This window comes from Phyllostomus discolor, chromosome 10 (assembly GCF_004126475.2).
Source record: "Phyllostomus discolor isolate MPI-MPIP mPhyDis1 chromosome 10, mPhyDis1.pri.v3, whole genome shotgun sequence".
NCBI classification, from domain to species: Eukaryota; Metazoa; Chordata; class Mammalia; order Chiroptera; family Phyllostomidae; genus Phyllostomus; species Phyllostomus discolor.
Genome location: NC_040912.2, coordinates 83,564,762 through 83,580,201, shown reverse-complemented (window position 1 = coordinate 83,580,201; position 15,440 = coordinate 83,564,762). Strand labels below are relative to the sequence as shown.

Here is a 15,440-nt window from a genome sequence, read left to right as displayed (position 1 = left end):
AACATATTTTTGAAAAATGTAACATTTCCAATCCTATGCTATGAATATGACTGGAATAGTGTATGACATAAAAACTTGACAACGACTCACTGCTGCACAGGCTAGGCTACTGAGAAGCAATCTTGCTGACTGCACTAGGCCAGCAGTTTTGAAGTGGTGTGCCACAAGAATGTTTAAAACATGCAACACCTGACTAGTCAGGGGCACCGACTTCTTTTCCCTTAGATTCTCAAATTAAAAAAAAAAAATGCCAACAGCCCTGGCCAGGTGGCTCGGTTGGAGCATCGTCCCGCGCACCAAAAGGTTCCGGGTTCGATCTCTGGTCAGAGCACATAGCTGGCTTCCGGGTTTGATCCCGGTAGGGGGCGTACAGGAGGCAACAGATCGGTGTCTCCCTCTCTACCGTCCTGTCTCTAAAATCAATACATATATCCTCAGGTGAGGATTTAAAAAAAACAACCACCAACCACCAACACAACAAGCTATCCAGTGTGAACAGATAAAAATTATACCTATTTTTTGTCAGATTGACCAAAAATCCTGTGCCACAGAATTTTAGTAACTCATGTGCGTGATTGAGATGAGAAAGGGGGAAAACTGCTGCACCAGGCTATCAGAAAACAGTCACTGCTACTTCATTATTTTAGCATGAACTGTTACACCTTAAGTTTTTCATGTTACCTTTTCACTTCTGAAGTCTAGTGTTAGAGATGTTAAATACATAGTGTTTTGTATTGTATAAGATAGTGTTGACATAGGCACTGAAGGTGATTCATCTTATAAACTGATGACATAAACTTAGAATATCAATAAATACAGTATAGTACTATAAATGTATTTTCATTTCTCTAGCTTCCTTTATTGTAAGAATACATGATATAATACCTATAATATATAAAATCTGTGTTCATCAATTGTTTTATGTTACCAGTAAAGCTTCCAGTCAACAGTAGGCTATTAGTTAATTAGTTTTGGGGAAGTCAAAAACGTGCTAATTTTTTTTACTGTGGGGGGCTGGGAGGGCACCCCTGCATTGTTCAGAGGTCAGCTATAAATCATCAAGTAAATGCTTGTGAAGTTTTATGAAAAGCACAAAACATGCAGGTACTCCAAGACACTCTGATCAGTGATGGACTGCATGTACAATCGTGCTCCCATAAGCTTACAATGGAACTAAAAAATGTCTATTGCCTAATGATGTCTACAGCCACCCTAACACATTACACAAATACTTACCCCTGTTTACAGTACTCAGTACAGTAACATACTATACAGGTTTGCAGCCTAGGAGATGTAGGGGAATAGCATCTGTCACCCCAATATATGTGTATTTGGTGTAAGGATTATTTCAGGTTGGCTAACTTTAAGAAAGTCCAGACATAGGAGAAGGTCTAAAAACCAATTAGAAGTTATCCTTTGTAAAATACCTATCTGTAAGGGAAATCTCCACTTACTAGGGTATACAGATACCAGGAAGAAGGGAATGACCTTACTGATCTTTTATCTAGAACTCAGTGCAAAAGAGGCCTTGAATCTGCATGACAGCCTTACCCTGGTTTTACTGTGCTTTTCCAGGAAACTTCCCACAGCTGACCCCCCTGACCCCAACACCTCCTTTCGTTTTCAGCTGGAGATGGCACTTAAGGCAGCAGCAGCCGCCATTTTGAGTTACTCAGTTTTCCTGGGTCTCTCCCTCGTATACAGGAGGTGGACATGTTACTAAACTTTTGTTTGTTTTTCTCTAGTTGACCTGTCTTTTATTACAGGGATGTCTCAGCCCAGAACCCAGCAGGGTAGAGGAAAATCGGTTTTTCCTTCTTCACAGAACAACAGGCTACACCACAAAGCTTGGTGTGTCACCTAGGTCTGTTTCGGTGCACCCTATGATATTCGCACAACAATGGACTGCCTAACAGAAAATTTCTCAGAAAGCACCCCAGTAGTTAAGCAACTGCATGTGAAGCAAAGTAACAATGCTCTCTGGCTTCATTACCTGGGAGTCTTTTGGGGAAATAAACTAGCTATAAAATGCTTTGCATTTTAAAACTCATAATGTTTCATGTCTAGGTTGATAAATTACATTTTAAAAACCCTAAATATTAATATTAAGACATTAAAATGATCAAGAATGGCTTGCCTGGTGTACCTTTTTCCATCCTATTACCTTTAATCTGTGTCTTTATATTTAAAGTGTATTTCTTGTAGCTAGCATCTAACTAAATCCTGCTTTTTTTTTTTTTTTTAAAGATTTTATTTATTTATTTGTAGGTAGAAAAGGAAGGGAGAGAGAGAGAGAGAGAAACATCAATGTGCGGTTGCTGGGGGTTATGGCCTGCAACCCAGGAATGTACCCTGGCTGGGAATCGAACCTGGGACACTTTGGTTCCCAGCCCGCGCTCAATCCACTGAGCTACGCCAGCCAGGGCTAAATCCTGCTTTTTAAAAAAAATTCAGTCTCACAATCTCTGCCTTTTAAGTGGAATGTTTAGACCATTTACATTTAATGTAATGATCTGTTCATTGGGTTTAAATTGACCATCTTTGTATCTATTTTCTATATCTCCAATCTGTTATTTGTGCCTTTCTCCTGCCTTCTTTTCGATTAAGTATTTTTTAGGATTGCATTTTATTCCCACTATGAGTTACACCTCTTTTTTCCCCTAGGAGTTTCTCTAGGGTTTATACTATACAACTTTAACTGAGAAAGCTAAAGAGGCTTTATTAATATAGGACAATGAAGATTTCAGAACAAGGATATGACCAGGGATATGAAAGAACATCTCAAAAATATAAAGGGTTCAATGACTCCAAAAGACGTAACAGTCCTAAATATATATTAACCTAATATCAGCTTCAAAATAAGTAAAACAGAAAATGACAAAATGGAAAGCATAAATACACAAATCCACAATTACAGCTGGGAGACTTCAACACTCCTCTCAATAAACAGAACAAGTAGACAGAAAATCAACAGGATATACAAAACTTGAACAAATCAACTACGTTGACTCAACTATCATCATACACATATAGCAAGGCACAACATCATTCTTTTGAAGTGCAGATAAAACATTCACCAGAGACCTGGCTGGGTAGATCAGTTGGGTTTGGGCATGATCCTGATACCCCAAGGTGTGGGTTTCGATCCCTGGTCAGCACACATATAAGAATCAACCAATGAACACATAAATAAGTGGAACAACAAATCAATGTCTCTCTCTCTAAAATAAATTTTAAGAAAATTCACCAGACAGACCATATACAGGACTACAAAACAAGTTTTGACATATTGAAGATGACATATTTTAGAGAAAAGAAATCACACTGATGTTCTCTAACCACAACAGAATTAGATTAAAAATCAGTAACAACAACAACAACAAAAAGGGAAAATCACCAAGAATTTAAAAACTGAACACATTCCTAGAAAACGCCTAGGGTCAGAGAAGAAATTACAAGGAGTACTAGCAAATATGCAATATTTTGAACTGAATTAAAATGAAAACATGACATGAAAATCGGTGAGATATAACTATAGTTGTGCTTAGAAGAGAACTTATAGCATTAAATGGTCTAAAATCAATTATCTAAGCTCCCGCCTTCAGGCTGTAAAAACAAATTAACCCCAGTCAGAAGGCAGCTAGAAGCAATAAAGACTACTGCAAAAAGTGGAGAATACAACCCCATATGTAGGTATTCAATTTTCTAAACATCAAAATAGAATTTTGAGCCAAACAAAATAGAGCTTTATCTGCAGGATCTCATATTTTAACCTGTGCTGTGCAGGAAGATGAGAAGAGGCTGTCAAGGTGCTAGCAGACTGTCCTAAGGTGGGAAGAGATGGGTGGGTGCTATAGTTGCATGGGAGTGGAATGGGGGACAAGGTATCATGGCAACCAGGTACATGCAGTGGCTGCGTGCATGTGCATCAGTTGTATGCGACTACCTAAGTTTAGTTAGTTTTATTTACCAGTTATAAATTTCATCATATCAATGGCTCTAAATTCCAAAAACCACTAATTTTGATACATACCCCACTAGTATGACATGAACTAATTAAATATCTTTAAATTGGTTTAATTTCTTAATAGTAATAACTTTTCAATATTCCCCCTCAAATATATGTCCTATAAGTACAGATACTAAGGCTCTGCATACCAACATTAAGAATTTTGTTACCTCTGCTTCTCTTTTCTTTGCCCGTGCTTTCTCTACTTCATCCATTACTTTCTGGGATTCTTCCACATTCCCTTCAGCTCCAAGTTGTTCTACTTTGGCCAACAACTTACCAATTTCTTCATTTAACTCATGAACACGTTCTGCCTAGAAAGAAACAGAAAAGAAAATCATGAATAAAAAGCAGAGAAAGTATCAAAGTTTGAAATATTTCAGAAATGCTCAGAAAAGACTTAAGTTATCTAAGGCAACATGAATATAAATAATGCTTTCTTGAGCACATCACAAATGAATCCATGAACCATTAGGATGTTTTCAGCCTGCCTTCACTTTGGTGAGGTCAGAAACACATCTGATCTCTATATAACTTACTTTCCAACCTCTGCTTTGGCAATGTATTTCAAGTACGAAATACCTTTTCTTCTATAATCCTCACCTTTCTAAACCATGGCTTGCTGTTTCCCCAGTTAACAACAAAATCTATAGTTTCCCAAACTTGCCATGTTGCTTTCTGCCTCTATGACTTTACACGTACTGTTCCCCATCCTGAGAGGTCTCCCTTTACCTCCCTTGTCTGCCTAGTGAATATCTATTCATTCATCAAGGTCCAACTTGAGTTTATTCTGTGAAGCGTTCTTGATCAAGCACCACATCTCGCCTTCACTGAAACACAGAAGCAGGGAGCCATACCCTCTTTTGTGCTACCTGTGTCTTTTATGACAATTTTTATATGTATCACACCGCTCTACAGATAGGTATTCATCTTTCCCATCTTTGTACTTCCAATGCCAAACAAATAGCATAAGCACGAATATGAGTAAAGAAATAAACTGGTGAGTAAGTCTTTCAAGCCAAGGTAAGGTTTTAGAACCCAAAAGATCTAGCTTATGGCCAAATTAGTTACCAGGTGTGCAATTTTGGCCATATTACTACTTCACCTGAATCTGCTCATCTGAGAAATCAGGATTAGGAACTGTCGCACAAAGCTGTGAGAAATGAGAAAATGTGCCTTGTACGTACACTGCACAGCACATTACTGACTTTTAGGATATCAGCAGGGCACCTCTTCTCCCTCAGTCCATGTCTTTCCACTGAGATTAATTCTTGCCTTTGAATTCGGTACACTTCCTCCTCCTCTTCCTCATCAGCACCTCCATAGTCCTGGGAATCTAGTTCATTTCTTTTAATGGCCCTTGACACATATATCGAGTCTTTATTTTGAACACAAATACGTATTTATCCTATGTGACCAATTATATTAGCCAAGAAGGTTCTAATTTGACATGGATATCCAATCCCAACAAACTAGTGTGCTAATAATCTTTACTTCTCAAATTTCCTTCAAACCAAGATATTCACTCCTCAAGGAAATTCCCAACGCAATTGTCATTACCTCTTTAACAAAGTGGTACTTTTCTATAAATATCTGTCATGTAATGACTGCATTAATGCCCCAAACTCTTCATCCTTAGCTGTTTCCACACCCTTGGCTATTTTACCTAATACCACCATACTCTGAATCTGAACTCAGACACATAACCAGCAGGCTTTGGTTAACAGGATGGTAGCAAGCATAATACAAGGGATGGCCTGAAAAGCACTTATTTCATGCTTCTGCACCTCTGCTCTTTCCAGTAGAACATAGCTCAGTAGCCTCCAGCTCACTGGAAGACGTGGGAGTATGCCCATGCAACAACTGCCCAGTCAAGTTCAGCCTCAATCACTGACTATAGACTCGTGAGCTAAAAAAATACTTACTGTTTTCAGTCACTGAGTTTTCAGGCAGTTTGTTAAACAGCATTTTTGTAGTGATGGGTAACCAATATCGCTTGGGGTCTAGCCAGCACTTGTGGATCTCTGTCAACCACGAGACAGTAGAGACCTTGCACTTTAGGACGCCCATCTTTCCAGTCCCCATCTTCAGAGAACTTGTCAGAAAAGGCTGGTTGAAAGTAACCCTTTCTCAAATAAGGGCATTCATTTTCCTTTGTACGCACATATCTAAGCACAACAGTTAATGCTATTATATGAACTCTAGCTAAGACACTCTGGTTCCATTTTGCATTTTCATAAAATGTACCAGACTATGTTAAATAATGGAACAACAGAAAGCTGACAGCTTTGAATTCACTGGAATTCACTGTATTCTCCTCTCTACTTTTGGTGTATAAGTTCCCAACAAAACATTTTTTTAAAGTAGTGAATAAAACAGACAAAACTCAACAGTTAAAAAATGAACATTCCATTTGGAAAATGGGCAAAACACATACAGACATTTCACTGAAGAGGATATACACATGCATATAAGCACATGAAAAAAATGTTCAAAATCATTAGTCATTAGGAAAATGCAAACTGAAACCAAAACGAGATACCACAACACACCTTTCAGAAAGAAAAAAAATAAAAGTGACACCATCACATGCCGCACCAATGTGGAGAAAGGGGATTATTAACACACTGCTGGCAGGAATGTAAAATGGTACAGCCACTTCAGAGAAAAGTTCGACACTTGCTTTCCAAACTAAAAATGGCCTTATCATACAACCTGTCAACTGCACGCTTAGGTGTTTAGCCCACAGAAGCAAAAACTTACGTCCACACAAAAACCCATACATGGATGTCTACCGCAGCTTTACTGGTATTAGCCAAGAAACTGGAAACAATTCAAATGCCCCCGCGCCCCAATATGGGAATGATTAAACTGCAGCATATCCGTAATCATGGAATACTTCTCAGGAATAAAAAGGAATGAAATACTGATATAACATCTTGTATGAACCTCAAGTTGTGTTGAGTAAAACTAGCCAATCTTAAAAGGCTACATACTTCATGATTCCATTTATGTAATATTAGGTGAAATAATTATAAAGATGGAGAACAGCCAGGGACTGGGGGAGGAGGGTATGTGCCTATAAAGTCATTAACATGAGGGAATCCTGTAACGATGCTACAGTTAGTGTAACTTTGGTAGTAGTTATCCAAGTCATACACATAATAAACTTGAATAGAGCTACACAAACCCCTCCCAAGTGCATGCATAACTTGTGAAATCTGAATAAAATGCAAGGATGGGAGCAGTACTAATTTCTTGGCTTTGAGACTGTACTGCAGTTGTGTAAGGCATGTTAATGTAAAGGGAAGCTAAAGGAAGGGCACACAGAATTCCCTGCATGTCTCTGCAGGCTGCTGTGAGTGTGATTCTTAAAAAGAAAGGTAAAGGTTGAAACTACATTTTGTATTATTGGAAAGACTGAAATTCTTACCTTTGCTGCCACTTCAGCACTAATCTCTTCTTGAGTTTCTGCTAATCTTTTCTTAGCCACTTCTGTTCTTCGATCGCAATCTGCAATGAATGACTGAAGATGATCCATAGCCTACAAAGTTTAATGAAAAGACCATTACTGTCAGAAAAAAAAATCAAGTTTCTTCAGAAATACCTTTACTCAAAAACTGTACTTTCTGTAAAAATTCTACTATGAAAGTAAAAATATAACAAAAGGAGGTGCAATTATGACCCAAAAATACTATTCATCATCTATCAAGTCGGGAAGGAGTACATGGCAATACTTGCTGAAGGAAGCACAAACCAGTGCAGCCTTTATAAAAAGGCAATACAAGTAACTGGTATCAAATGCCTTAAAAATATCCCCCATCTTAGCAATTTACTTTTAGAAATGTCTTAAGAAAGTAATCAGGTATATGAAAAAATTAATATTCAATATATTCTTCATAGTGTTATTTTTAATGGTGAAAAGTTGTAAATATAATATGCAGGTATGTAAAAATTTTGTTCAACCATTAAAAAAAAGTTTTGAATAGAACACCTTAGGACACAAGAAAATGTTCATAATTCACTTATGATGTTACAAAATGTTGTATGCAGTGAGATCCAATTTTGTAAACTACAGAAGCAAAAAACAAGTTAATTATTTCTGAATATATGGATATCTAATAGTTTTTCAAATTATCCAAAATGAAAATGTTACAGGAAAACTTAAAAATTTTATAAGTGTTTTATTGCAAAAATCTACTTCAATATTTACATAAAATACATTTGTCAGGCATATATTAATATGTCTATTATTAAATAATAGCTCATTTAAAAGTAAACTTAAGATTTAATCCCAAGTTAAGCAATTTGAACTTTTACCTTACTGTATAAAAATATAGCTAATTTAAAACATAAGGGTTATAATCAAAAATATAAATTTACTCAGCACATATTGAATTCTAAAAACAGTTAGTTAACCCAAGAATTTCTTGAAAGTAAAAAGCATGAAAGCTCACCTAAAGGTTTTTTCTGATTAAAAAAAAGCTACTTAACTCTTCTAATTTAAAATTTTATTCTTAAATTAGAACAGAAACCTACTAAAATTTCCTCATGGGAAGAGAAAAGTGGCATCTAAAATCACTGAGAGAAAAAAGGTGGACTAATCAATAAATAGTACTGGGTCACATAAGCAGCTATCTGGAAAAGAAAGCCAGATCTACAACTCAATTCCTTAGACCAGAATAAACTGAAGTTGGAACAAAAATTTAAGTGAATAAAAGGAAGCCATAAAAATACCGGAAAAGCCCTGACTGTTGTAAGCTCAGTGGATTGAGCATGGGCTGTGAACCAAAGGGTTGTCGGTTCAATTCCCAGTCAGGGCACATGCCTGGGTTGTGGGCCAGGACCCCAGTTGGGGGCCACATGAGAGGCAACCACATACTGATGTTTCTCTCCCTCTCTTCCCCTTTTTCTAAAAATAAATAAACAAAATCTAAAAAAAAAAAAATCCAGAAAGAACCATGGGACAGAATTCATCACCTCAGAATAGGGAAGGACTTTTGAATTAATCCAACAGAGATTTTTACAAGATTAATAAATCAGACAACAATAAAAATATTTCGCAAGGCCCATAACCAAGAGAAAAATAGAAAAAAACTGCAAAATATTACCTGAGGGAAGGGACTAATTTTCACTATGTAAAAAGTTTGCAAAGAAACCTTGACAACACACTGTGTGACCATATGGGAAATAGACAATCTCATATGAGATCTGTCCTGAAAATGGCCAGCCATTGTTAGTATGAGAGCGGTTTTTGTGACACTGATGTAACCTGGCAGCCAGGGAGGGGTGGAAAAGGTGGACTGGAATGAGTCTGAGTGAAAACTGACAAGTTCACTGCACTAGTCAGTGTGGGCAACAGATGCCATTAATTAAGCATTTGTAATGTGTGGCCATTTCATTCAAAATGACTGAGCAAGTAGAGAAATGAATCTGCATCAAATTTTGTGTTAAGCCTAGTAATCCTGTAGGTCCTTTGCCTTTCACGACTTTGAATACTTCTTTCCAGCCCCTTCTTGCCTGTAAGGTCTCTTTTGAGAAATCAGCTGATGGTCTTATGGGAACTCCTCTGGAAGTAACTGTCTCTTTTCCTCTTGTTGCTTTTAAGATTCTCTTATCTTTAATTTTGGCTAATGTAATTATGATGTGCCTTGGTGTGTGCTTCCTTGGGTCCAACTTCTTTGCAACTCTCTGAGCTTCCTGGAAGTCTATTTCCTTTGCCAGATTTGGGAAGTTCTCCTTTATTACTTGTTCAAATAAGTTTTCAATTTCTTGCCCTTCCTCTTCTCCTTCTGGCACCCCTATGATTCAGATGTTGAAATGTTTCAAGTTGTCCTGGAGTTTCCTAAACCTCTCCTCATTTTTCCAAATTCTTGTTTCTTCATTCTGTTCTGGTTGAATGTTTATTCCTTCCTTCTGCTCCAAACCATTGATTTGAGTCCTGGTTTCTTTCCCATCACTATTGGTTCCCTGTACATTTTCCTTTATTTCACTTTTCATAGCCTTTACTTCATCTTCTATTTTGTGACCATACTCAACCATATCTGTGAGCATCCTGATTACCAGTGTTTTGAACTGTTCACCTGATAGGCTGGCTATCTCTTCATCACTTAGTTGTATTTTTTCTGAAGCTTTGATCTGTTCTTTCATTTGGGCCATTTTTTGTCTTGGCGTATCTGTTACTTAGTAAGGAGTGGAGCCTTAGGTATTTGCCAGGGCAGGGCAACCCACACAGCTGCAGTGTAGCACTGTATGTGGGGGAGGTGTCCGAGAGGGAACAATGCTGCTTGCTCAGGCCTCAGCCAGCTTTCAGTCACTACCCCCACTACCCACAAGCAAATTGGGCCCTTTGGGTGCTGATTCCCAGGTGGATGGGTTTGTGTACATTCTAGGACCCTGTGAGTTTCTCAACGGACTCTGCTGTAAGACTGGGAGTTATTCCCGCCACTACAAGCCCCACAGATTTTTATAGCCAGTGGAGTGAGGCTTTATTTCCCTGTGCTGGAACCCTGAGTTGTGCAATCTGTTTTGCTCCCCAGTTGCTCCTCCTGGTTTATCTGCATGCAAAGTGTGGGACTACCTGGTCTGCCAGCCACTGCCCCAGCTGCCTGTCTCCACCCCTCCTACCAGTATGAATGAATGTCTCTTCTTTAACTCCCTGGTTGTCGAACTTCCATACAGCTAGATTTTTGGGCAATTCTGATTTTTTTTATATATATTTTTGTCCTTCTTTTGGTTGTGTGAGGAGGCAAAGTATATCTACCTACACCTCCACCTTGGCCAGAAGTCTGTACTGTGTTTTCATAGATGGTTTTCATTATCATTAACAGAAACTCTTGGAAATTGAGAGAAGTAGGTGGGGAGGCCAACTTACTGCTTCATCTCTCAAATCAAATAAAACACCTATTGCCTCACTGATGAAAGGTATCATAAGATTTATGCTCACCAGCGTATTTTATGTAATGCTGATTGGTAATATTTTATGTAAATACAAAAAAAAGTTTCGCCCTGGCTGGTGTGGCTCAGTGGTGGAGTGCTGGCCTGCGAAACAAGAGGTCGCTGGTTCAATTCATGGTCAGGGCACATGCCTGGGTTGCAGGCCAGTCCCCACTTGGGGGCATGTGATCAATGTTTCTCTCACACACTGATGTTTCTTTCCCTCTCCTTCCCCTTCCTTCCTCACTCTAAAAATAAATAAATAAAACCTTTAAAAATTTTTTTCACCATTTTTTATACAATTCTCATGTTTGCAGAAAAAGAAAACAACAGTAGTGCTCCCTTTGGCAGCACTTATACTAAAACTGGAACAACAATGAAAAGATTAGCATGGCCCCTTCACAGGAATGGCATGCAGATTCGAGAAGCATTCTGTATTTTCAAAAAAAGATAAAGATTTTTTAAAAAACCCAATATATTCAGATTTTGAGCTGCTCAGATACTTAAATGGTATCTCCTCTAATATTTCTTCTGTTACTTTTACATAAAAAATACTGTCCTTAATATCTTCTCTCTGTATGTGTATATTTACAGATACAAAACTCTAAAAGTAAAAATTCAGTAGATTATTAAAAAACCTTACATGCACTAAAAATCAGTTGTTTATACTTACTTGAATCAATACTTCCTTAATCATCACTACTTTATTGGGAAGGATATGCTTAATTTTCAAAAGATTACAAATATATAAACTGAATTACTTTTACATATTTTCTTAAAATACCCAATTTTACCTTGTACTTTCTAAAAATGTTGTTAGGCCCTGGCTGATGTGGCTCAGTGGACTGAGCACCAGACTGTGAATCAAAAGGTTGACAGTCCGATTCCCAGTCAGGGTGCATGCCTGGGATGCAGACCAGGTCCCAGCTGGGGCATGTGAGAGGCAACCAACTGATGTCTCTCTCACACACTGATGTTTCCATCTTTTTCCATCCCTTCCCCTCTCTTTTTTTTTATTTATATTTTTTTACCCCCCCCCCTCTTTAAAAGTAAATAAATTCTTTAAAAAATATTGTTAGTCAGGAAGTTCATGATGTTTCTTAACTTAATATTGCCCTTCATAAAACCACAAAAATATTTTGCTAAGAGCCTTTTCCTATCAAGAAAAATTAATCCATATTCAAAATGTTTTACTGTTTACCCACTAAAGCAAAATCACATACATCAAGTTCAAAGAAAAAATCTTGTTCTTTGGATGCAATTTCATAATCTGCTCGTAAAGCCAGGTCATGGACTTTCAGACATTCTCCAAGATCCATTCTCTAAGAGGGAAAAAAGAAAGGGTACATATTATTTAAACAGAAATTGCATTTTTCAAAAATTCATTGATAACCACAGTACTCTCCAGAATATATATTAAGTCATACAGATGCTTCTTTGTTTATGGACTTTCAAATTATAAAATTCCATAGATAAGTATTAAAATTTGGTGTCAGATCAAAAGGTGTCAATTCTACCCACCAACAGATGATAACAGTGACCATTTTTGTACTTAAGAACAGACAAGGAAAAGCGTGTCAGAATCTGAACAAAGCTGGGAAAAAAGCTCTTAGCAATAGCATGGATACATGTATAACAAAGGACATGATCACCAATTCTGTACACTATCTCACATAAAAAGGATAGTGAAGTCACTGGATTTAAGATTCACAACAACTGACAGACCAGATAAAATTTAAAAGAAATATTAAGTCCTGTAGTTATAACTAAGATGACAAATTTATAAATAAGTATGAGCAAAAAATGAGACAAACTAAAAAATTTACTCATTGAGAGTAAGGCTCACAGTCCTGGTTGGTGTGACTCACTGGACTGAGTGCCAGCCTGTGAACCAAAGAATTGCTGGTTCGATTCCCAGTCAAAGCACATGCCTGGGTTGCAGTCCAAGTCCCCAGTGGGGGGCAAGAGAGAGACAACCACACACTGATGTTCCTCTCCCTCTCTTTCCTTTCCCCTCTCTCTAAAAATGGATGGATAAAATCTTAAAACAAAAAAAAAACAAAAAACAAAAAACTACGGCTTATAGTGCAGCATAACTGAGGTAAATTAACTTTTAAGATATGAAATGAGCAAAGTGACAAATCTTAGTGAAAGGCGGGTTTTAAAAGGAAACCCTTTCTCCTCCAAAAGACGCATTCTGTGTGCTAACACATTTCAAAAGAGATATAAATAAATTAGACAAACTGTATCAAACTTAAGCTATACAAAAAATCCAGAAAACAAATAATTAGCTGGAGAAGAATCAAGATGTGAAAAACTTTTCAGTATGCAATAGAGTTGGATTATATGGCCCCAAGGGACTCCACAAAGTCAGGTTTTAACTCCCTCAATGTAAGAAAATACTTTCTAATGACCGACCAGGGCTTTCTGAAGATGGAATAAGCTTCCCCAGGAGTTACTGAATTACCAAGTAAATGAGAGATTCAAACGCAACTTAGACAACGATTTTTGTAGGATATTGAGGAAAGAATTCAACCGTCAGGTAGCTTTTATTCTACCCACTCTGAGGTTTCATGACTACATAAATAAAACTGTCTCTGTAAAACTGTATTATCTCAGTTCTTGATTACATAAAGGCACAAAAGGGAAAACATAAGTAAACTGTCCTCAAAATTATCCTTTGGGAAATTGTAAGGAATATTCACCACTATTAAAGAAGTCCTCATCACAGTACCGGCTCTAAAGTATCACTGTGCTGCCGAGCACGCGGTGTTTTTTCCGGGCCACATGGCTTACTCTCATTCATTAGTCTGTGCGTTAACAAATCAAGGAGTTTTCCAGTAACAAGGAACAGAAACTGAAACTTTCTATAGACGTGTGGAAAGTCAAAGCTTCTTACTAAGCAACATTTATTGAGAAAAGGCTATAGGAAAAAACTTTAATATTCTTTTAAAACTGTAGGAAAATAAGACTGGAATGAAAAAAGTTAATTGCAAAAGACTGTTGTTAATGTCTTTGCTACAACGACTAACTGGGTTCTTAATTTATATCTTAACATTAATCACTCCAACAATTCCCTGAGCATTTGTATGCAGCATTTCCATAGCTGTAGTTGTTCATGGAAGGTGATGTTTATTTGATAAAAGGTTAAGATGTCACAGTTGGAAATACCTTTGATCAAGTGCGATTCTCAACCTGGATCCAGAGACCTTTTAAGTAATATTGATGAAAGCTTTTTAAAAAAAGGCTCAAGCCCTACCATCCCCAAAGACTGAATTATAAAAGGTTCCCAGGGTTTAATGTACTGTGTACTTATTAGAAAATCTGGTGGACTGATTTCTAACCTAACAAATACTTCTTCCACTGTATCATGCTAACTCCAATTATTTCACTGCTAACTTATCTTTTAAGATTTTTAGATAACCACCCCTCCAAGGTCTAAAAGAGCTCTGCACACAGATCTCCCTTATCTTTATTCTCTGATTAACTGTATTTCCAATCTGTTCTTATCAAAAACTTCAAAGTAACATATATATCTTGCTTCACTGGGTATAATCTAAAAATCTACTGCCTACTCATACTAACCTGTGGCAGGAATTCTAGGTTTCTACCCATGTTCTCTTTAAAGTTACATCACAGAACCAACCAAAGGAAGAAAAGCAACTATGTCGGTGGTAGAACAAAATGAACACCAAAAAGGCACAAAATTACACCACTGTAGTATGGGTAAAGTTTAGGTGGGAGGAGTAGAGTTAAAGGGAATGTATATAGCCTTGGGAGGGTAAAGATTTATATAGAAGGGAGAAAGATTATTAGCTCACTGGAATGTGAGTTCCACAAGGACAAGAATCTTTTTGTTTTATCTACCATATACCTGTGCCTATTATATAGGAATATTTAATATTTGTTGAATGAACCAATCCGGGAAAAGAGGGCAGAGATGAACATTTGGCCCCGGGCTTAACAAGCAAGGGTAATCAGGATGTGCCCCAGGACAAGTGGACTACTTTGCATCTTAAGTGTTTCCACTTTTGTTTCCTAAGTGTTCCTCTCTTCCAGGAAGTAGACTACTTGGGTTTTCACTATTCTGGGCCATGAGCACCTGTAACTTTACAGTCTGGCCTGGCTCACCATAGGTTTTGGGGCCAAAGCCATAGAATAAAGGGCCTAGCTAATACTTACTTTACCCTGCCCATTCCATGGCAACTAAGCATCTACTGTGGCATTGTGGCATGCACAGGAGTATTTAAAATAAAAAACAAACAAGCAAGCCAAGATAAAACCCAACAATTACCTACCATTCATCATACAAGTGAGTAAAGGGAGAGTATGCCTATGTTAATGGTCTCTGAGACTGCAGTCATCTTATTAAAAGTCAACCCGACTTCCTCATGTGTGGTAGCGCTTTGAACACTAAGTGCACAGATGTTTGCTGCTGCAGCTTCTCTTTTGAAATGAGTGAGCTTCAAACTAATCAAACAAAATGTTTACTTAT

The 15,440-nt window shown here is 37.5% G+C and overlaps 1 protein-coding gene and 1 non-coding gene across 8 annotated transcripts in view; one reads left to right on the top strand and one right to left on the bottom strand.

Annotated features, from left to right (window-relative positions):
* LOC114508064 (putative RNA-binding protein Luc7-like 2) overlaps nt 1-15,440 on the bottom strand; it is a 62,973-nt gene that overhangs the window by 17,690 nt on the left and 29,843 nt on the right. For 6 of the 7 annotated variants that reach the window (XM_028526062.2, XM_028526061.2, XM_028526064.2 and 3 more), the window contains 3 exons: nt 12,169-12,267; nt 7,443-7,553; nt 4,180-4,323 (listed from right to left, as the gene is read on the bottom strand). In XM_028526062.2, coding sequence (XP_028381863.1) covers nt 4,180-4,323; nt 7,443-7,553; nt 12,169-12,267 — 354 coding nt within the window. Of the gene's footprint in view, nt 1-4,179; nt 4,324-7,442; nt 7,554-12,168; nt 12,268-13,650; nt 13,687-15,440 lie in introns of those variants that run through there. The other variant, XM_036010950.1, reaches the window with a different exon arrangement.
* On the top strand, nt 11,281-11,387 carry LOC114508318. Its single transcript, XR_003685547.1, has one exon. It is a non-coding gene; the product is annotated as a U6 spliceosomal RNA (small nuclear RNA).